The 21,563-nt window shown below is 40.3% G+C and overlaps 2 protein-coding genes across 2 annotated transcripts in view; both read right to left on the bottom strand.

The window, feature by feature from the left end:
- Window positions 1-2,052: 2,052 nt before the first annotated feature.
- LOC126401638 (protein jagunal homolog 1-B) lies at window positions 2,053-4,335 on the bottom strand. Its single transcript, XM_050062982.1, has 4 exons — window positions 4,209-4,335; window positions 3,559-3,656; window positions 2,939-3,011; window positions 2,053-2,849 (listed from the first exon to the last, which is right to left on the bottom strand). Exons 2-4 carry the CDS (start codon window positions 3,645-3,647, stop codon window positions 2,460-2,462), a joined length of 552 nt encoding a protein of 183 aa, XP_049918939.1. The 5' UTR covers window positions 3,648-3,656; window positions 4,209-4,335; the 3' UTR covers window positions 2,053-2,459.
- An 802-nt stretch (window positions 4,336-5,137) lies between these two features.
- The window catches only part of LOC126401626 (collagen alpha-1(VIII) chain-like), a 61,664-nt gene continuing 45,238 nt past the window's right edge, over window positions 5,138-21,563 (bottom strand). The window contains exons 3-5 of the mRNA XM_050062963.1: window positions 12,155-12,334; window positions 9,345-9,636; window positions 5,138-8,349 (exon numbers count right to left, since the gene is read on the bottom strand). Coding sequence (XP_049918920.1) covers window positions 6,395-8,349; window positions 9,345-9,633 — 2,244 coding nt within the window. The 5' untranslated portion in view covers window positions 9,634-9,636; window positions 12,155-12,334 and the 3' untranslated portion in view covers window positions 5,138-6,394. The remainder of the gene's footprint in view (window positions 8,350-9,344; window positions 9,637-12,154; window positions 12,335-21,563) is intronic.

Below are 21,563 nucleotides of genomic sequence, written 5' to 3' on the forward strand. Positions count from 1 at the left end.
AAAAAAAGTCACAGTATAGTATGTTAAAAAAAAACTGCTAAAAAAATCATAGTATAGTATGTTTAAAAAAACTGCGAAAAAAAGTCATAGTATGTTAAAAAAAGCTAAAAAAAAAGTCATAGTATATTATGTTAAAAAAAATGCTAAAAAAGTCATAGTATATTATATTATAAAAATGCTAAAAACGTCATAGTATAGTATGTTAAAAAAAGTCTTAGTATAGTATGTTTAAAAAAACTGCATAAAAAAAGTCATAGTATAGTATGTTAAAAAATGCTAAAAAAGTCATAGTATAGTATGTTAAAAAAGTCATAGTATATTATGTTAAAAAATGCTAAAAAAGTCATAGTATAGTATGTTAAAAAAGTCATGGCATAGTATGTTAAAAAACTGCAAAAAAGTTATAGTATAGTATGTACATCTTGTTATATGGTCATCAGTGACTTCAAGAGCAAACAACTCAAAACATATCTTTGTAACATAGACTATAGCTCACAGCTTTCCTTCATATGTTAGGTTAGGTTATTTTATTCATACCCGTAGGTAGATTTGTTTTGCAGTGAGTCGACATCCATTCATCCATACATACAGTACAACATTAACCATAACAACCAAAAGAGAAAAACATGATAAAGATAAAAGATAAAACTGCTCCCTAGCTCAAGGCTACACCAATAAACACACAGATTTCCTAAGACACAAAGTTACCAAGATAAAAATAGCTATTGAACCAAGGATATAATAAATATAATAAAATGTATGTTATGTTTGTGTATATGTATTTTTTATTACTTGATTAATTATTGATTGATAAATTTATTTATTCTTTTCTTTTCTCCTTGAATGAGTGTTGTATCTTTTTTTTTTTTTGGTTCACCTTTCTTTTTTACTATCTATAGAAGCACACATACACACTTGATACACACTAGACTCATGTCAGCATCATTCCCCATTAGAAATTATGATATAGAAATAGTGATAAATAACAAAAATAACAAAATGTACAAGTAATAAATAAGTGAATAGTGACCTGTAAGTGAATAGTGGCTCAAAGATAATCCTTGGGGGGACTTGGTGATCCTATGCGGAGGAGGGAGGCAGGGCAATGTAAGAATCAGGGGAAGAAAGAGTAGGGTTTTATTTTTAGTATAGAGTTTAATTTACCCAACTTTTAATTTAACTCATTTAGCTATTGTCCCTCCTTCCAACCAACTAACGCAAACAATATGACGTATTCCTCTTTGTTTCTTTTTAACTTAAGTTTCCTTGATTTACACCTATACCTTCCGAGCCGGGCTATGCAAAGGAGAGAGGCAGGGCAATGTACGTAGTAGGTAATGTAAGAATCAGGGGAAGAAAGAGTAGGGTTTATATTTTGATGGTACATCTGTAGGTAGGACAGCTATAGAGTTATATATATATACACACACGCACACGCACACGCACACACACACACACACACACACACAAAAAAATTAACAAAAAGTTGTATATAAATAATGCAGATTAGAAAAATTAATTTGTGAGACAGTGCTGCAGGTAATTCAACTCAAAAAAATTAGGTCTCTCTCTAAATAGTTAAAAAATAATCTTGAATATGTTTGTTTATGAAAAATATATTCTTTTCCAACACTTTGTCAATGTTTGTTTTAATCTGAACGTCTCAAATGATCAATACACCAAATTTCTCGGCTGGGGATCAATAAGGGTCTCTCTCTTCTTAAGTTTGTTTATGTCAAACCAGATATCACCTGGAAAACACTTATTTTTAACTATCTAGATCTATAAATCACCTTTTAGAAACATTGCTTCTTTGACCTTATGGTATGTCAGCTGTGATGTTTCAGCTGCCGTTACTCCTTCCCTCACTCCTTTCTCATGCTATGCCTCGCCCTACAGGGTGTGTTTATACCACACACAACTGGGTGAGAAATTTGGGAGGCTGTGTCACATAGAGGAGAAGGAAAGGGTGACACGATCCAAAAAATTCACCAAAGAAAGACTTAGTGAAAGCTTGACCCGACTCAAACAGAGCTCAGAGTGCATAACAGATCAGTCAAATATTCAAATTTATTTTTGGATTTGTTTCCAAAACATCAACTTACATGATTACAGTCTTCTTCCAGTTAAACCTGGCCTGTTTACACTGTCAACACCTGGAATAAGGAGGCACTAACAGAACACATTTACAGTTGGATGATGAAATTCCAGGAGGATTAATGTACAGAGTGATGGCAGCAGTCACAAGCACTCCAGGGAATGATCTTCTGTCAACAACTGAACGATGATGATATCACGTCAAATATAAATACAGTAAAAGATGATGAAGAGCCATGATAGTTTTAACTTGAGAGTCTCTTCTCTTGGTCTCGGCTGGCTCAATCCAACAGTTCAGTGATTGGTTTGCAAAAAAACACCTCAGCTCTGAGATCCTCATCTCCACGTGGGCTTGCTTTGACTCATTTCTTTTTCTTGTCCTGCGTGCCGGTGAACCACTGGTCCAGCAGCTTCTTGCTGTAGTAAATCTGCCAGCCGTGCACCTGCACAGCGATGACGATCACCAGGTACATGACCGACACGGCGGAGAAGCCAAAGATGAAGCGGTAGGCTTTGCCGTGCCGATAGAGCTGCTGTGCCACAGGGAACATTTCCATGCTGCCGTAGATCAGCGGGGCCACACAGAACAGCCCGGCGCTGATCATGGAGATGACCAAGTAGCTGATGTTGTTGCGAGGCAACGCCAAGAAGCTGAACACTGTGGGTATTATACTCAGGAGGTAGGGGTACTCCCACTGGTATGGAGAGGCTACGACCTTGTGACACACCAGGCTTAGCTGGCTCACTGTCACCTGAGAAAAGATGAACACAGAGTCACAGCTAGCTCAGCTGTTACAACTGTCAGTCAATCTCCACACTTTTATTTAAGTTCTACAATTACCTGAGCTGCCATCAGCACCCAGATCAGCACGTGGACAATGTTGAGTTTACGGATTTCAGACTTCAGGGCAACACTGCACAATGAGACAGATGGTACAGTCAAACACAAAGCAATAAGATTTATGAGTTCATTGAACTCATAGATGCATTGATGATGAATTCTCTGAATCAAATTATAACGGACCTTTATGTAATATCTAATTTTACCTCACATACTTTCATAAAACGACACACTGAAATAAGTATGACCGGCAAAGAGGCCAAAAAAAAAAACGGCACCTTTTTTTTCAGCATTTTGATCTTGATAAAAATGGAACTGGACACACCATTGCTTATCTTAATTATATGGATGAAACAGAGCTACTGATTTTCCTCCGATAGAAATTTGAATTTTTTCCTCTGTACACAAATACAAAACACCATACAGACATCTCGCCCCTTTGACCTACCATAGTTACATGGCAGTTTTCCATAGGACAACTTAAAAACATGAGCCATTTGTGTTGAGATGTGAATATAAATTAGTCCTAAAGCAACGGAAAGATGCAACAGATCTCAAGAAAAGGGTAAATTATTCCAGTAAGATATCACTCCATTACTTTCATGTTTGAATGAACCTACCTCATTTGATAGTGTGAGGCAACCCGCTCCCGGTGCTGATAGTCGCTGCCATCTGTGCCTGTTGCTCTCGGACCTGCTCGAGAAGCCATGGTGGGTATCTGGAATAAGTTGTGACATAGTTGTTTTAATGTCAAACTCTAAACCATTGATAGCCCGATGAAACAGAGATGAAGATAATATAAAATACTGCGCTGCAGATTGCATAGCATTACCACAAACAGCACAAAGACATGAATCACCAGCTTCAGTAAAATCAAACATTAACGTTGTAAGCTTCACAGCTGCAGCACTACTGTGACTCTTCCATGCACTTGTCATTTGCTAGCGTTGCTAACTTAGTATGGCTAACGTGTAGCAGATGCCTGACTTGTCACGTCCTCTTGACTAACACGTCAGTCCAAAGTGTATCCGCAAAAGCTTCGCTTCACTTCAGCAGCAATCATGAATGGTGACAGGTTGAGTTAAATAGTCTGTGAACGGCATAAGACAGCTGAGCTACCAAGCTAATGCTAGCTAATGGTTAGCTACTTTAACGTTAGGTCACACAGACGGGAGTGTTAGCTTGGTAGCTTGAGATAAATAGCAAGCTAAGTTGCCAAACTATCACGTAACATTAGTAGGGCACATGCGAGATTAATTATAGCACTTACTCTTTATTTGTTGTTGCTCATAAAAGGCATTAAACTGTAGAAAGGCTGAGTTAACCGATGAAACAGGGAAACAGAGGTTAGCAGCTGCAGCAGGAGGGGAAACTGGAGGAAGTATGACGTATCAAACTCTGATTGGCCAGGCTTATTCTCGCGTTCTCTCGCAAATTCCCGTTACTTCTTGCCCAACCAGCACATGGAAAACATTCAACACAAGGGATCACATTTATTACTTTGTTACAGTGACATATTGGATAATTTGAGACTTGATAATTGTGCATTGTAATTATTCAATACTGTCAATGTCTTTTCCTCAATTAAAGGGGGGATTTTTTTCCCTTTCTCCCCAATGTGGAGTTGGAAAACAAATTTCAAATCTAATGTGGGCAGCAGTGAAAGGTAGCAAGTACTGTACTTAAGACTTAAGTACAGTTTAGAGGTACTTGAGTATTTTTTTATGCTACTTTATACTTACACGCTAGATTTGGCTCCATATATTATCAAATTGTTTCTCTTTGTTGCTGTCTCCCAAAATTGTCCTTTCAATACACAGATAATATTTGGTTTTCCATTCTTTAAGTGTAGATGCTTCCTCATTTTTCCAGTTTTGCAATATGTGCTTCTTATAAACTTATGACGAGAAAAGCATTTGCCATCCTGTTGGGTATCTTTAATTTCCAAACATTTTGAAAGAGACAAATTGGTGGTCAAAAAACTACTGCACCATTGCAAGTTCTTAAAATCCATCTTTCAGTATTTTCCCCAAGTCTCTCTAATTTTCTCACAGTAAATGGCATGAGGGAGTCACTCTGAGAACCACATTTTTAACATATATCTGAGGTGCCAACACCACTGGTAGTCATTTTTGCTGGGATAATGAGGCACATAGTATATGACACCAAATGAAAATCAAGTCAAGACAAATGGTTTTATTTCTTTATTAAACCAATATCTAACAAATCAAAGCAACAAAATTCACATATTTTAGGCACAGTTTCCTATTTAATGCTGTGCACCATTGTCCAAAGCAAAGAAAAAAAACAGGAAGATTTTTTTTTTAAAGAATTTCATTCCAAAATGGCACATCCAGTTTGGAGAAATAAAGTACAAAAAGAAAGTAACGGACACATGTTGGTATAAATGGGTGTGAGTGTGAACATATTTTCGAATATTAGCGTTGTGTTTTGCCACAGAACGTGCACGTTCTGCATTTTGGAATGAATTCCATCATTTACTGTCAACACACAGAAATTAACACAATCCCAAATAATCAGTAGTCAAACAAATAAATTACAGAGAATACTGACAAACTGACAAAACCCTTTTTAAAGAATTCATGTCTATTACAATCAAAACAAGACAAATCATGACATCAAATGGTCGAAAGTAAAGAATCAAAAGATAGTTCAACTGCCAAATTGTGGACAAAACTGTTCTGTTGTGGACGGAGATATGGTATGAAATTAGACTGAAACTCACCCAAATACTTCTTTCACTGTGAGATGAATATGTAAAAATTGTATTAAGATTTTGTCGTATTAAAAAGCTGCATTTTAAGATAACAAAAAAAGACTAACAATAATTTAATAACTGTATCATGACCCCAAATACATAACCCAGCATTATGTGGTGATAGCTGTGAGTAAATGCATTGCACAATGAAACCAATATGTTGTTATGTGCCCAGTATACAGTATATAACTGTAAAGCAAAACATGAGTGAATACAATTCTGCAACATAAAGCCTCATAGTTCCAGGAATTATTCCAGCCATGACATGAACACTGATATATTGTGTGTGGATGGATATAAGAATAAATGCACAATGTAAACATACAAGAATTATGACAACTGAGATATTTGGTATTGTTTTTTACCTCTTCTCTCCACAGCACTCACAAGAAACTTTTCACTCATCATAGCCAGTGACCAGAATACACTTGCCATTATTTCATGACTCTATATCTTTCTGAGACTCCATTGTTGTAACATGTGATGCATATAATGCAAAGAATTATTAAATGAAGGATGTTGCTGCTGTATATAAAAAAGATGATCTTGCCACCACACATTGTAAACCATTTAACTTGACCTACACTGTACCTTCAAGACTGCAGTAGTTTTACCATAAATATGGTAAAAGATACCATCAATGTGTCATTACTGTTGCCTTGGTCTATACACGTTTCTTACATTGGGTACAGTAAGTATCCAGAGAACGTGGAGTGGACATACTGACCAGCATAAAGTCCTGCAGCCTGGTCAGATGGCAGCTGTATGTGCACAGTGTCTCCTTGACGTAACGGGAGTACGGCACTCCCCGATGCCTGATCCAGCAAGCCCTTTTTGTATTCATCATATGTGTACATCACTGGCTCATTGTTCTTCATCAGTGCCACCCACACATTCCCCCCTTTGCAGTGGACGTGGTAAGCAAAGTAGTAGATCCCTGGGACGCTACAGGTGAAAATACCATTTTGGGGGTTGTAGTCCTGGTTGCCGTTGTGCAGGAGTTTGTCAAAGATGACAGGAGAGCCAACAGGAGGGAACGGATTTGTGAGCTTAGCTGTGAACGCAGGCATCTCCACAACGTTTCCACCGATGTCGCCTCCATTCTTCGGCTTTTTGTAACCTTGTTTTTGGACAGTGTATGGGCCACTTACAGGAAGGATCTGTCCGAGATCAGGAGATGCAGCAGGTAGTCCTGGAGGACCAGGGGGTCCAGGTTGTCCTGGTTGTCCTGGAAGTCCAGCGGGGCCACTTGTCCCAGGGTTACCTTGAGGACCAATTGGACCGGGAGGTCCTGGCTTTCCCTCACCAGGATAGCCAGGTTTACCAGGCAGGCCTGTTTCACCTTTTTGCCCTGGCAGTCCAGGAGGTCCAAGTGGTCCCCCTGGTCCTATAATGCCTGGGATACCTTGTGGTCCCTGGTAGCCTTGGTCTCCAGGTTGTCCCACCTCTCCTCTTGGTCCAGGTAATCCTGCAGCACCAGGGGCACCAGGTAAACCCCTAAGACCTGGTTCTCCTTTAGGGCCAATGGGCCCTTGAAGACCTCTTGGTCCTGGTTGTCCACCACCACCTCCCAAACCTGGTTGTCCTGGAAGACCTGGAGGCCCCATGTCACCCTTCATTCCTGGATTTCCTTTTTGTCCCACGACACCATCCTCTCCCTTTTGCCCTGGGAAGCCAAGACTGCCTGGAGGCCCTATCGGACCTGGTGGCCCTGGAATACCACTGGGACCTGTGGAACCAATGACCCCTGGAGGACCTCCATGACCTTTATCACCTTTTAGGCCTGGAGGTCCAGGAAAACCAGCATGTCCCTTGTGACCCTTAGGTCCTGGAAACCCTGGCTTACCATAACCTGGCAAGCCTGGACCACCTGGTAAACCAGGAGGGCCTGTTTCCCCTTTTCCTCCAGGAGGCCCTGGTTGCCCCCTGAAACCATCTTTTCCTGGTTTTCCAATCCCTGGCAAACCTGGTGGTCCTGGTTGGCCTCTCTCACCCGGCGGCCCTGCCAGTCCTGGCTCTCCAGAAGGACCAGACTTCCCTGGTATCCCAGGTTGTCCTGGGAGACCATTCAGCCCAGGTTTACCAACCCCTTGTAAGCCCACATTTCCAGGTGGACCTGGGGGTCCACTAGGTCCTTTCAAACCTGGCAAACCAGGTTGACCAAGTCCTTTGTCTCCTTTGGGGCCCGGAGGACCAGGAAACCCAGGTGGACCTTTTTGGCCAGGCTCCCCTGGAGGACCCATATGGCCAGGCAACCCCTGACCTCCTAGTTTTGAAATCCCTGGGAGTCCAGGGGGACCTGGGAGCCCTGCAGGCCCAGGAAGTCCAGTTGGTCCTTCACCACCAGTAGGACCGAGGTCGCCTTTTGGTCCTGGTAATCCGGGTCCTCCAGGTTTTCCTGGCAATCCTGGCATGCCGGGTTTTCCGATTCCTGGGTAGCCTTGAGGACCAGGAGGTCCTGGCTTTCCTGGTAACCCTGGCAATCCTTGGCCTGGTAGGCCAGAGGGGCCTTGTGGTCCTGGTGGCCCTGTTGGTCCCGGGGGGCCCTGAATTCCTTGTGGTCCCTCTCTGAGACCTTCTCCACCAGGACCAGGGGGAGGCGGACCTTTGGCCCCTCTGGGGAATGTTTGTCCTGAAAATAAAAGGGAACATTTGGTAGATATAATATAATGTAGAATATTGATTAAATAAATCAACAGTGATCAATGAAATACAACAAGCGTTGTGATGGGTTATCAACACTATTAGGAAGTTTACATGAATATTTAAGAATATGTAAAATATTTATCATGATTGTAATACTGGTTAATGATTTATTTATTAATTTATTTGAATTTGAAAATAGATTATGGCGGCCCCATTAATGGTAGTAAATTATATCAGCCCTAAATTGATCTTGCAAAGAGTATTTCAGGTTGCATTTTGGCAGTCTCACGTCACCTCAGAGTGATCGGATTTGAAGACATCTTTGAGGCAAGTGTCTCCTTCGCAGGAGTTTGTCAATTCTTCTTCAAGTCTTGTTCAAGGATTGGTATATCCTCCTGAGACCCAAACTTTTGTTTGCATTTTTAATTTCTCCTAGCTATTTCAGATCAGTAGGACCCGATAAGTAAAAAAAACCTAAACATTGTCAACGATAATTAAGTCCCAGTGTCCTCAAATGAGATGATAATAAAGTCTGAATGTCTTCAAACAAGTACTTCCTAATTACAGTGTGTTCGCTTGTTACTCTTGCTAAAATTGGTCAAATACGTTTCCATATCAAACTGCAAACATTATTAATCATAAATAAACAAGTTTCAAAAATAAAATGTGATCAGGTTTTGGACCTTGTCCACTTTTGTGTCGGGAACAGCTGCACACTGACTTAGCAGAGACGGCTGCCATTTTGTTTTAACATGGATTAGTGTATTGTGCTTTTACTACCACTAGATGGCACAAAAAATTGTTCACGAACGAGGACAACAGGTCTAAGTTAAGTAGTATGAAGGATAAGGTCAAGTAAACCCAAAATGTGATGTCCTCATATGAGGTCACTGGGTCTCAGGAGGATATATTGTCTATCTTAGCTGGTAGGTATTAAGTGACAACTAAATTACTGTTTTTCCACTAACTAGCTGACCTCACCTTTGCCTTCAGTCAGCGGCCTCTCTTTGCCCAGTGGCAAAGGCAGTTGAGGAAGCTCTTTTCCATACTGAGGCAGTAATGGCCCGTCTTGGCCTTTGTAAGGCAGGTGTGGCATCTCGTTCCCCAAAAACTGCTGCTGGGGAAACCCATCATTGTATTGAGGCAATGGCTGGTGCTGCTGAGGTGGCTGTTTATGTCCATAATATGCCCCACCGTGGACCAGGTGTAATAAAGACAGCTGGAACACTGTGATGAGTAGACAGAGAGAGTGGAGGGGGGTAGCCGCCATTTTCTGCATTGGAGAAGAAAATAAGTACAATATAACAGATTATGACATCATAACACATTTAGACAATTGTGCAGCCTGGTGGTTAGTTTAATGCCACTAGATTGTTTCATAACTGATAATTAACTGTATTCAAAGTGATATTTAGTTGTATTCTTGTCCACAAATTTGAAACGTTCTGTGTAATTTTAATTATTTGTTGGCACCTGCGCTCATTTCATCAATCAATCAATCAATTTTATTTATAAAGCCCAATATCACAAATCACAATTTGCCTCACAGGGCTTTACAGCATACGACATCCCTCTGTCCTTATGACCCTCGCAGCGGATAAGGAAAAACTCCCCAAAAAAAACCCTTTAACGGGGAAAAAAAACATTTCATAGCAACACCTTGATCCCTGGTTTTAAAGTGGTACTTTGGGAGACTTGAAAGGGAGATGTCAAAGCATCATAGGCCAAGATATCCTGACGTTAGAGGGACAGTTCACTCCAAAATCAGTATTTTCCCTCCCACCTGTAGTGCTATTTATCACTCTAGGGTGTTTTGGTGTGTGATGCAGAGTGTTGGAGATGTACGCCTTCTCTCCAATATCATGGAACTTGATGGCACTCGACTTGTGGCGATCAATGCGCCAAAAAACTACATTTGAAAAACTGAACAGCAATGTCTCTTTACAGAAATCATGACCTGGTTACTCAAGATAGTCCACAGACCTTGTTTTGAGCAGTTTTAATGAAGGGACTGTTTTCTTTCTACTGAATTGCACCCGCCAGTGCAACACTGGACAGAAGGAAGCGTGCATCTACTGCTAGCTCACCTAGCACCACTGAGCTAGCTAATGTTACAGCTCAGCCATGGAGGATGCCATTAATATTTAATGTCCAATAATGTAGATAGAGGCATGCTTCATCCTGTGTGGTGGTACGGTTGGCATCAATTAAAGGCAGAAATGCCCTTAAAAATATCTTTAATATATATATATGTATTGTAGTGTCCCTTAACAATGAGGCTATGAGGCATGAACTCGTTTTGCTGGCTTTTTATTCCTTCACTTTAACACAGGCTACTGTGGGCCAGAGCCAACGGCAAAACAACAAACCTGTCTGCTTTAGCAGCAACTTCAACAGCTCCTGCTCCTTGGCTACACACACACAAAACTAGAGGAATAACAACAGCCCCCCCTCCTCAAACCTCTGCCAATTACGGGTGGTTATCTCACACAAATCACTGTTAGTATTGACTGACAGGCTTCACAGCATCTCAACACACGTTAACTGCTGTTACAGAAAATTCAGTACAGCCATAACAGACCTTTTACTGTAGGTGAACATAACACATTTTTAACAGTGACAGAATCCATACAGTTAACATCACGTCACCCAGTCTGTTACAGTATGTTTGATTTGGGGGTGAACTGTTCCTTTAAGTCTGTTGTATGTGGCAAGTTTAAAAAAAAACACTAGATCCTACACTTCCCATAATGCACTAGGATAGTATCTTTCAAACTTCAGACCTTCAGTTTGTAATGAAATCTTTCTGATTTCCATTTAAATGGTTGCTGATGTTCCTTCTCTCACCACTTGAGGTCGCTGAAGGTAATCATTCACACCACTACCAGTAAGGCAGAAATAAGAGCTAGGGAAGAAATCCTGTAGTCTGTAGTATGCTGCTATAACCACTAGGACATTCACTGTACACACCATTTAACCTAAAAGCAGCCGTCATGTTAGTCTACGACCAGCAGGCTGTGCTCTTTGATCTTACAGCTGACTGAAAGTATGAAACCCACTGTGGTCAAACCAAAAAAGAAACAAAACCCCTCCACTGCCTCTCGTCCGTCCTTCCCCTTGTTTACACATCTATTCAAACATACTGTGTAAAAGCCTCAGAGTCTCATATCCTTGAGGTGAATTACACGAAGCACATGCTGCTAAAACATATATCGTAATTAAGAGGCCCCGCAGGGAACGTGGTCACTTTTGAACATAATCCTTAATCCTTTAAACATGTCTGTGCTAAAGAGATTGGCTAAGTGTTGCCAAGAGCACAGTGTGAAAACAAACAGTGATGGGTGAATGTATGTTTTCCTCCGCCATGGTATTTGTATGCCCTGAAACAGTACCAAAGAGATCAAAGTTTTTGGAAACAAGACTTGCTCACATTTTTCTGGGCAATTACTAAAAAAGCAAGTAAAGTAGTGTCAGACCCAATGTGTCTACTGTACAATATTTTTAGCACACTATTCCTAATCTGTGTAGTTGATCTGCACAATTAGTGTGTTAAAGACAAGGGTGTAGGTTTCATTTAAACACTGGGAGGGACACATGAAACGGGGGGTTTGGGGTCCTCAGCAAGAAAAATGTTGAGCATTAAACACTTAATTTCCTGCATTCTGGTGAATTTACATGAACTGCATTTTGTACCAAATAGCAGAAATCAACAGAACTGTACTTTCGTTTATGTTTTTTATGGTCACTTTACAGCCACAGGTTCCATCATGCAAAACGACAAATTCTCTTACTCTCAGATTTCTCCTCCTCTCAAACTCAAGGTCGTTGCTCCCTCTGGCCTGCGCCTCCTTCGTCTGCTCCTCTACTTCCCCTCACTTCAGGTCACTTTTTAGGTCGCTTTTCCAAGGCATGAGTGGGATGGCGGCCATGCACGGGATCCAGCCAGGTGTTAGCTGCAGCCCTGCTGGGCCCTGTGAAAATATGAATGTCAGCTTCGATGAATGTCAGGTGGTGACCTTTCGCAGAGGCCTGGGGTTTGTAACACTGAGCTGCCATCTCCACCTGGTAGACATATTTTGGCCTTGATACAGTTATGCTGAGACACACCTCTTTCCCTGAGGAATGTAGGGACGGAGGTATTAAAAATAAATGTAACAGAACTGTAAAGTTATAAAGCTGTACTTTTGCAGCCTGTATAGGGAGGAAACATCCTCTGCTTTTATACTTGGTTTTGTAAGAGAACTGAAAAGTCTAAGGCAAAAATGTTCAACTTGTCTGGTGTTTTTAAAACGATAACAAAATAAAAGTGTGAATGGGAATGTGAAAATATAGATACACAGAAAGGAGCAGAATTTACAAGGGAACATATCAAACATAAGGGAGTTTTTTTTTGTCACAACACTGCAAATGTACTATCTTTACACAGTAAATTTACAATAAAGAAAACCTCACATGAAGGACCTAATGATTATTTTAAAACCACAGTTATTTGTCCATCACACCCATCCCAGTGAACTCAGAGGACTCTGTAAGTAAAAGATACTGTAAACAATGTATAGATCCAGCACCATGGACAGAGCCTGCAGGCAGCCCACCTGTGAGACTGTAAAGTCTGTACGCTCTGTAACTAACCTCTGATCTGTTTCACTGTTCATCAATTCAATATCCACAGCAGCAAAATAGTATTTATCATTTATCATACACTCTACCATATTATATTTTACATTTTAAAGCCATTTTAAGAAACAGTAATAGGCCCATATTTTCCCTCAGCCTGTTTCACTACAATCCAAAATAAAAAGATTTATTATAAAACAAAAGCAGAAATTAATAAACAATTATCATCATCTAATCAATTACATTCCTTTCACATGTAATGACTACGATGAAACTTTAGGTTACAAATTTAACATTTTTACTGTGATAACACTGTGGTTAACATGCACATGTGAACATGTAGTTAGTACATTGTTACTAAAACACCCGCTTTTGTTGCTACAAACACAACTGAACATGTCCCAGACTGTTGTTAAATTACACCTGCTTTTGATACTAGAAACACAACTGAACATGTCCCAAACTGTTACTAAAAACACCTCCTTTTGTTGCTTCACACACAACTTGACATGTTCCAAACCTTTCTTCAAAAAATGCCTCCTTTTGTTGCTACAAACACAGCTGGAAATGTCTCAAACTGTTGTTAAATTACACCTGCTTTTGATGCAAGAAACACAACTGAACATATCCCAAACTGTTGAGTTTAAAAATACCAGCTTTTGTTGGTCTTGAACAGTGGTTTGCTGCTTGGCAGCTGTTTGGCAGCTATCTCACCCTGATGACAAACTCAGCTCATATACGTGTACTGTGAACTATGTCATACATATGAAATGTACAAATATAACATATCCGTGGTTTGCAGAAACATACAGTGCCAACATTTTATACTGGCGACTGGGCTGCCAGCTCAACCTTGGAACTGTCACTGTCACTGTAAGAAGGCCAAGATATGTGGGGGGCCTTAGAGAAAGGGACTAACTGTGTGCTTTTAAATTCCTAATGAATGTTTTGTAGAGAAATTGGGCAATAAAAAGTTACAGGCAGACATTTTAAAAGCTTAAATTGAAAACAGCTTGTCAACTGACTAAAACTTGGTCGTTTAAGTGTTTCAGTGCCACATACAGCTATTACAACCAGACTAAACAGCTTTTTTGTATGTTTTCCCAAACCCCAGCGCTGGAGCAAATCATTTGTTAAACATCTTTTTCAGATATAAAACCAGCAAGGGATCGATCAGCATGTATTGATCTTTTAAATTGAACATGATTTCACACATGGGGATGTTAAACTGATCATTGCTGTGGTCAAATTTCCTTACACTCCTACAATGAAACCTATTCTCTGCAGACTAAAAAGGGAACATATGCTTGGCGAGGAAACGAGACGACCTCCGTAAAAACAAGAAGTCAGCAAAACAAGGAGGACAGACGGGCGCTTTGAAACACATGTTTCCTCCAACCTCCAAGGATACGTCAAGTCTTCATGGCTCACAGAGATGAGGCAGACAAAAACACATCCTATTCCATTTACTGGACGAGATGCATGAGTAGCAGAGCTCGTTTGGGAAGTTGGATGCAGCTTCAGAGCTTCATCAGTGGTGACCTAATGTCTCAAAGACTCAAAGGTAAGGGTTAAGGACATTATTAACCACTGGGTCTTTGCTGGAATCAGGTCTATTTTTCTTTACCAGATTTTTGCTGCTTTTTGAGACAGTGTTTCCACTTTTAGTTCAATATCTAACAGTCTGTATCGTTTTATTATGGATAGATTGCTAAACGGGTCAACCTGGCACAGGCCCAGGGGTCCAGAGTGGCAGAGTCCCCAGGCCGTCACCTGCAAAATGTCACTTGAAGACACACGCACCAACCGGACCACAAAGACACATAAAATGAGATGCAAAACAGCTGTAAAGAGACACAAAGAGACTCACACAGACTTAGAAAAATGGATAAATCAACCACAAAGAGACTCCAAAATGACTACAAAAAGACACAAAACAACCGCAAAGACACACAAAACAACTACAAACAGACAAAAAATGATGACAAATATACACAAAACTACAGAGAGATGTGTATATGTTTTTGTGTTGCCTAAACCAAGTAATAAAAGGGTTTCCTTAAAGAAAAATATATCTAAAAATGGTAGGTACAATAAGTTTCAGCATACACCTTTTATTAATTCTATATTGTTAATATCCTTTTTTCCCTTTTAATTTGTTTTGTCTCTTTAATTTAATACCTTATTGCTATTTATTCCTCTTAATGTGTATTCTCTAAGGGAAAATTGTGAATCAGGACCGAAATAAATTACTGCAACAACTACTACTGTGCCCATATGCTATGACAAATTCTACCTGTGCCCAATTATATTAAGTTTACAAAGTGATCCCACAACTGTGAGTCCAGAATTAGGAGTTTCTTCATACTGAATCTTGTGAAACTGAGTCAAAACCATTATACATTTTTAAACATAAAAATAGAGAATAATAAAATGCTACCAGCACCACAAACTGTCGAAACATTAATCATTTAAAAACATGTTGTGGTAATGTACCTTGCTGCCAATAAGGAATGTCTGCCTGCCTGTGGTATTGAATACACAAACATGGTGTTTGTTTTTAAATAGCAGTGGTTAAAACGACTCCACTTTAATATTTCCATTGTTATGCCTAAGTTCCTCTCACAAGTGATGGCAAATGTGCTGTTATTACAGCTGCAGCTGGAAACCACTCCTGTGTCTGTGTTTATTAAAGCTGTAGTTGGTAACTTATAAAAATAACTGTCATTTTTGCTGGAACTGTCACTAAATCCTGACATGAGAGGGATAATTTATGAAAAAAAATCATCTTCCTCTGCCCCCTCACAATAGAGTACCCCAAGGATGAAGTTTATCTGTAAGCCGACACTGAAGTTACCATTTAGATGATGTGGGCGTGTCGCTGGGGGCATTGTCCTTGTTATGTACCTACCTGTTTGTATTATTTATTCATTTTAATGTTTGTCTTATGGTCCCTTGTCTTAAATGTGAACTCTCGCAATCATTTTCCAATGTGGTATATTACTGCAAATGGCAAATAAACTATTGCACTGGGTCCCTCCTTATAAAGCCTATGGGAATTTTCCACTGGATTTTGAATTATTGTCAAAAATAAGCTCTGTGGTAAACAATTGTTTATGATACTTACACATTTTGCTCAGCAACATAACCTTCACAAATGAACTTTACTTCCATGATTATTGAAGCCTAAATGCAATCGCCAGAAGTAAAAAGCTAATTTTAGGCTATAAACTAACTACTCTACGGTTACCTGACCTAACATCACCACCATAATAAGACCGTAAAGTAGGGACGCACACTAATATTGGCATGTGATTGGTGTCAGCAGTTACTGGCTTTAAAATGAAATATTAAAATCGACCTACATACTTTTTATTATTTGCACAACAAATGAATATTACATACATTAAAAAGTATTCTGTTTCATGTCTCCATCTACTGGAGGGCCATAACAATAAGAGTACGTATGCATAATATGATGTTAATTACATGACAGAAGACCAGAAGTGCTAAAATGCTAACTCATGTCTGGGTTTTAGGTCTCATTCCTGGCGTATTCTGTGGCAGTGATTTTCAAACTTTTAATGCCCAAGGCACATCAAAGGGCAAGCCAAAATCTCAAGGCACACCTATATTTATTATCTGTGCACAATGTCTTCTGTAACTTGTGTTATCACTCTTATCATGACATCAGACAAATAGGAAAAAAATAAGACAGGTAGGTTTTGTGATACTGTCTACTGACAGTTTTTTTTTTCTTTTGTTTTGGTGGTAGGTCGTCTTCACTGGGGCTTTGTTGCAATCTCCTCCGTACAATAAAGCGATCCATTGTCCCACTCACAACTTTCACCTTTTAATTGTTATCATCCTTCACACTGGCTGCCAATCAGGGCTTTTGATGGGTCACACACTTACAATTCCCATGCGCTAACGCTTTTTAAATTAAATTTAATTAAATTACATTTTTTAACTAGAGTTTGTCTCTTTTTTAGGTAACGGGTGCACACAACATACTGATACAGTCAATTAAAAATTCATTCATAACTTTTTGTTCAAGCCCAGCTGAATACTGCAATAATAATGTGTGGTTATCACAAAATCCCACGGCACACCTTGATTGGCATCACGGTACACCACCAGTTGAGAACCATTGTTTCTAATGGCATTTGCAAGAATTTACCACAGCTGAAGGAAAACACCCAATCAAAGCCAAGGAGTCTCTAACACAGCTGTCAATCATGTCAATCACTGCTCTGAACTGTGGTCAATGTGTCAAACTAAGCAGTGTTGATCAAATATCAATCAAAAGTCTGTTGCTACAATGCTTATTTCTCACCTAAAATGCTGTCAGAAACATATTTTAGTGTACTGTTTAGCTGTAAAATGAGAAAGGTTGCTCCAGCCAGTGGGTGGTGCTTTGTTTTGGTTCAACTGTTTTCAACATGGCAGCCAGGTCACAAACTTTCTCATTTTACAGCTAAACAGTACACTAAAATATGTTCCTGAAAACATTTAGATTTAGAAATGCAATGCAATAACAGAATCTTGATTCATATTTGATCAGTGCTGCCTAGTTTGACAGATTGATCAAAGTTCAGGAGCAGGGATTGACATGACTGACAGCTGCATTAGAGACAGCGTGGTAAATTCTAGCAAATGCTATTAGAAACACTATAAGAAAGCATGTACTACTGTCAGGATTTAGTGACAGATTTAGCACATTAAAAAAAACAAACTATTGTTATGAAAGTTACTAACTACAGCTTTAATGTCTTTTCCCATATGCCCAATCAACACACTCTCACTCAGACCTTGTTACATATCGACGTTTGGTCATGGATTTTCCACGGCAAGATATGACATGCAAGGTACCCTGGGTGCATTTGTTGATGTTCTGGGGTGTCGTGTCAAGTTCAGCCTGTTACGTGCATTGTCTGTTTTCAAAATATACTTCAGTTTTCACAAGAAATGTACAGTTTGCATACAGTCTCTTTCAAAATATACCCAACATTGCAAATGAATGTTTTTTCTCCTTTCGACAATAGATGCACGCGGTTGCGTTTTGCCAACACACACACACACACACACACACACACACACACACACACACACACACACACACACACACACACACACACACACGATTAGGTTCAGGAAAAAAGAACAAGGTTTGGCTTCACAATCTCACGGGAAGCGAACACAGGCATCCTGGGTAAAAGTCAGTGGTTGTTGGACCCATACACCGACCCACCGGGAGACCAGGTTGGCCAAGTCCCTTGTATAACATTGATTCCAGCTTGGCACTGCCCACCCCACCTCCTTGTTAAGTATCTGAGCCTTATTGGAGCAGCACCCAGTCCAGCTCTCTACTTTAGGAGATGCAATTCAGGTGAGCAGTTATATATATTTTACCAGCCTGTCAGTAGTGATGGCTGGGGTTTCCATTGCCACCGTGTAGCTCCCTGTTGTGTGTCGCCAGAACCAAAAGGACCATGGGTGTTGGCTGTCATAAAATGCATTGCTCTTCACTGAGTTCTAACTTTGCATATTTGCACATTCTCTATTATTTTGTACTGTTTCCCTGCTTTGTCTTATTGTTGCAACATGTGACTGACAGAACGATATTTCATCCTACCGTGCGTGTGTATTTGGATGGTTCGACAATAAATATCTCCTCGACTCGACATCCTAAAATCTCAGCAACAAAGACCAAACAGGATTCATTTTTCAAACAACCTTCTTGCTTATTCTTTTCAATCATTCATCCTGTGCATGAACTCTGATGAAAACTCCTCGGACACCTCCTCACCCCTCGCTTGATGACAATCCCATGCAACAAAGATTGCCTGCCTCAGGATGGATGCTGCTGGTTCCTCTGAACATCTTTGCCAACACTTACAACCACAGCCGGCCCCGCTTGGTGATGAGCCACAAGTCTTTTATCACCTCCAGCTTGGCTTTGAAAATAATCAAATTTCCATTTCTCCTCTGTGTTCCTCTCCTGACCGATTCCAGATGGGGGACTCTACCGCTTGATAAACAAACGATGAGGAACAGAGGCATGTCATTGCTTACAGATACGGGTGCCAGTCTTAATTGCTTGTGGTCAGGCCTGGCTTTTGTGTTTTAAACTGATTGCAGAGGGTCTTTCTTTTCCAATGAGGGTGGGCGGCTAAAAACAAACTGTCATTGTACTTAAGTGAAGACAAAATAATGCAAAATACATGCAACTATTCAGCCAGTGCAGCGTGAAAACGTTTATACACACACACACAAACACAAAGGAATGCAACGATCAGCTGACAGAAGTAGCATCAGCGCCAAGACAACATCTGGGGAATGCACCTGTGTGTGTGCGCGCGACTATTTTGCATGCATGTGTGAGTTGTTGCAGTTGTTACCTAACCTTTATAGGAAAAACACCTCTGCTGTGATTCTCTTGGGCTGTGACCATCTGTGCTCACACTGCAGCTTCTGCAGGCAAGTGTCACAAGAGATAAATCCATCAGCAGAAAACTAATTGGCAACGCTGATACATTTTTTCTTGCAAAAATGCTGCATTCTTTGAATCATATGATAATACATTAAATATCTTTCTGGTTACTTTATATGCATCTTTCTACAGCTTATGTAATCACTTTTATAAAAAATACAATTTTTATGCAGGGCCGGCCCTAGACTTTTTGAGGCCCTGAGCAGGATTTGGTTTGGGGGTCCCCCTCATTGTAGTGTGTTGCCACTTTACATGGCACTGAACCAATTTGTATATTGTATTAGTTAAGCATTGACGAAATATTCTGTCAATCCGTGTTTTCACTGTTATAAGATAGGGGGCCGTGTTACACATCTAGTGAAATAGAACAGCATTGCCATGTCCAAAAACAAACAAAGACGAAGATCTGCTGGGAACTGGAAGAAGATTTTCTTTACAGAAATATAGCCACTTGCAAACCGCAAGAAAATGCTGACGCAGATGGAAAAGTGTACGGTTTGCACAAGCCGTGGAGATGTTGATGGAGTCAGACCTGTTTTGATCAACATTTTGAATCTTATTTGAATCATAAGCATTAAAGCGTTGTGTTGAATTGGATGAATTACAATGTGCCGTGACAACTTCTCCTTGTTTTTACCCACAACAAAGATTTTTGGGGTGGCGGTGGCTCAGTCCACAGGGACTTGGCTTGGGAACTGGAGGGTTGCCGACTCAGGTCCCTGTGTGGTCCAAGTATGGAGTGTGGACTGGTGGCTGGAGAGGTGCCAGTTCACCTCCTAGGCATTGCTGAGGTGCACCTGAGCAAGGCACTGAACCCCAAACTGCTCAGGGAGCCTTTCCAATAGCAGCCCCCTCGCTCTGACATCTCTCTATTTAATGCATGCATATGTCCTCTTTGTGCATGTGTGTGTATTTCGTGCCTGTGTGTAATTGACAACAGAGTGAAAAAATTGAGATAAAAATAAGAATTAGAATTAGAGAGAAATGAGAAAATAAGCAATAAAAAGAGAATTTAACAGTGCGTGGACAAATTTGTTTGCTTTCATCGGCAATGCTGCAATGTTAAAGTCCCAAATAATCAATAATAGCCCACTGCAGATGAGCCACCTTGTGCTAAAACATATTAATGAATGCTCATTTAGATCTATTAGTAGATTAAAAGGCTCTGTTACATTTATTATGGGGCCCAAATATGTTTTGTAGCTCCAGATCAGATTTCTTTTTGGGCCAAAAATGCCTCTTTTGATCGTAAAGGTTGCCGACCCCTGACCTAACCCCATGAATGGTCCCTTTCTGGGTCCTTTGCTTGATCTGGTTAAAGTGTGATGCATATTTTAGTGAAAGGGCTGAATCTCACATGTTCGAATGCAGAAAGGATATGATATGACCAAACATATATGATGCACAAGGTCACCATATGGTGAATAATACGTATTTATTAGAAATAACTATTAATATTGTTTAAAGTCTGGTCCAATCATCAAATGTGAAAGAAAACCAAAGGAAACACTGTTACAATAAAAACTTGGCAGCATCTCAATGCTTCTGTAAGACCTGCTTAAGTTCAAACCGAGCATCAGAATGGGGAAGAAAGGTGATTTAAGTGACTTTGAACATGGCATGGTTGTTGGTGCCAGACGGGCTGGTCTGAGTATTTCAGAAACTGCTGATCTACTGGGATGTTCACACACAACCATCTCTAGGGTTTACAGAGGATGGTCTGAAGAAGAGAAAATATCCAGTGAGCAGCAGTTCTCTGGGTGAGAATGCCTTGTTGATGCCAGAGGTCAGAGGAGAATGGCCAGACTGGTTCAAGATGATAGAAAGGCAACAGTAACTCAAATAACCACTGGTTACAACCAAGGTCTGCAGAAGACCATCTCTGAACCAACAACATGTTGAACCAAGAAGCAGATGAGCTACAGCAGCAGAAGACCACACCAGGTGCCACTCCTGTCAGCTAACAACAGGAAACTGAGGCTACAGTTCACACAGGCTCACCAAAACTGGACAATAGAAGATTGGAAACACGTTGCCTGGTCTGATGAGTCTGGATTTCTGCTTCTTCAGTCAGATGGTAGGGTCAGAAT

The sequence above is a fragment of the Epinephelus moara genome, chromosome 15, assembly GCF_006386435.1.
Source record: "Epinephelus moara isolate mb chromosome 15, YSFRI_EMoa_1.0, whole genome shotgun sequence".
Classification (NCBI taxonomy): Eukaryota; Metazoa; Chordata; class Actinopteri; order Perciformes; family Serranidae; genus Epinephelus; species Epinephelus moara.

Excerpts from the sequence above, each read along its gene's own strand:
- LOC126401638 (XM_050062982.1), bottom strand. The coding sequence starts at position 3,647 with ATGGCTTCTCGAGCAGGTCCGAGAGCAACAGGCACAGATGGCAGCGAC. Across the intron at positions 3,012-3,558 it reads GCCTCACACTATCAAATGAG|TGTTGCCCTGAAGTCTGAAA; the intron begins GTAGGTTCATTC and ends CTCATTGTGCAG. Across the intron at positions 2,850-2,938 it reads GGGTGCTGATGGCAGCTCAG|GTGACAGTGAGCCAGCTAAG; the intron begins GTAATTGTAGAA and ends ATCTTTTCTCAG.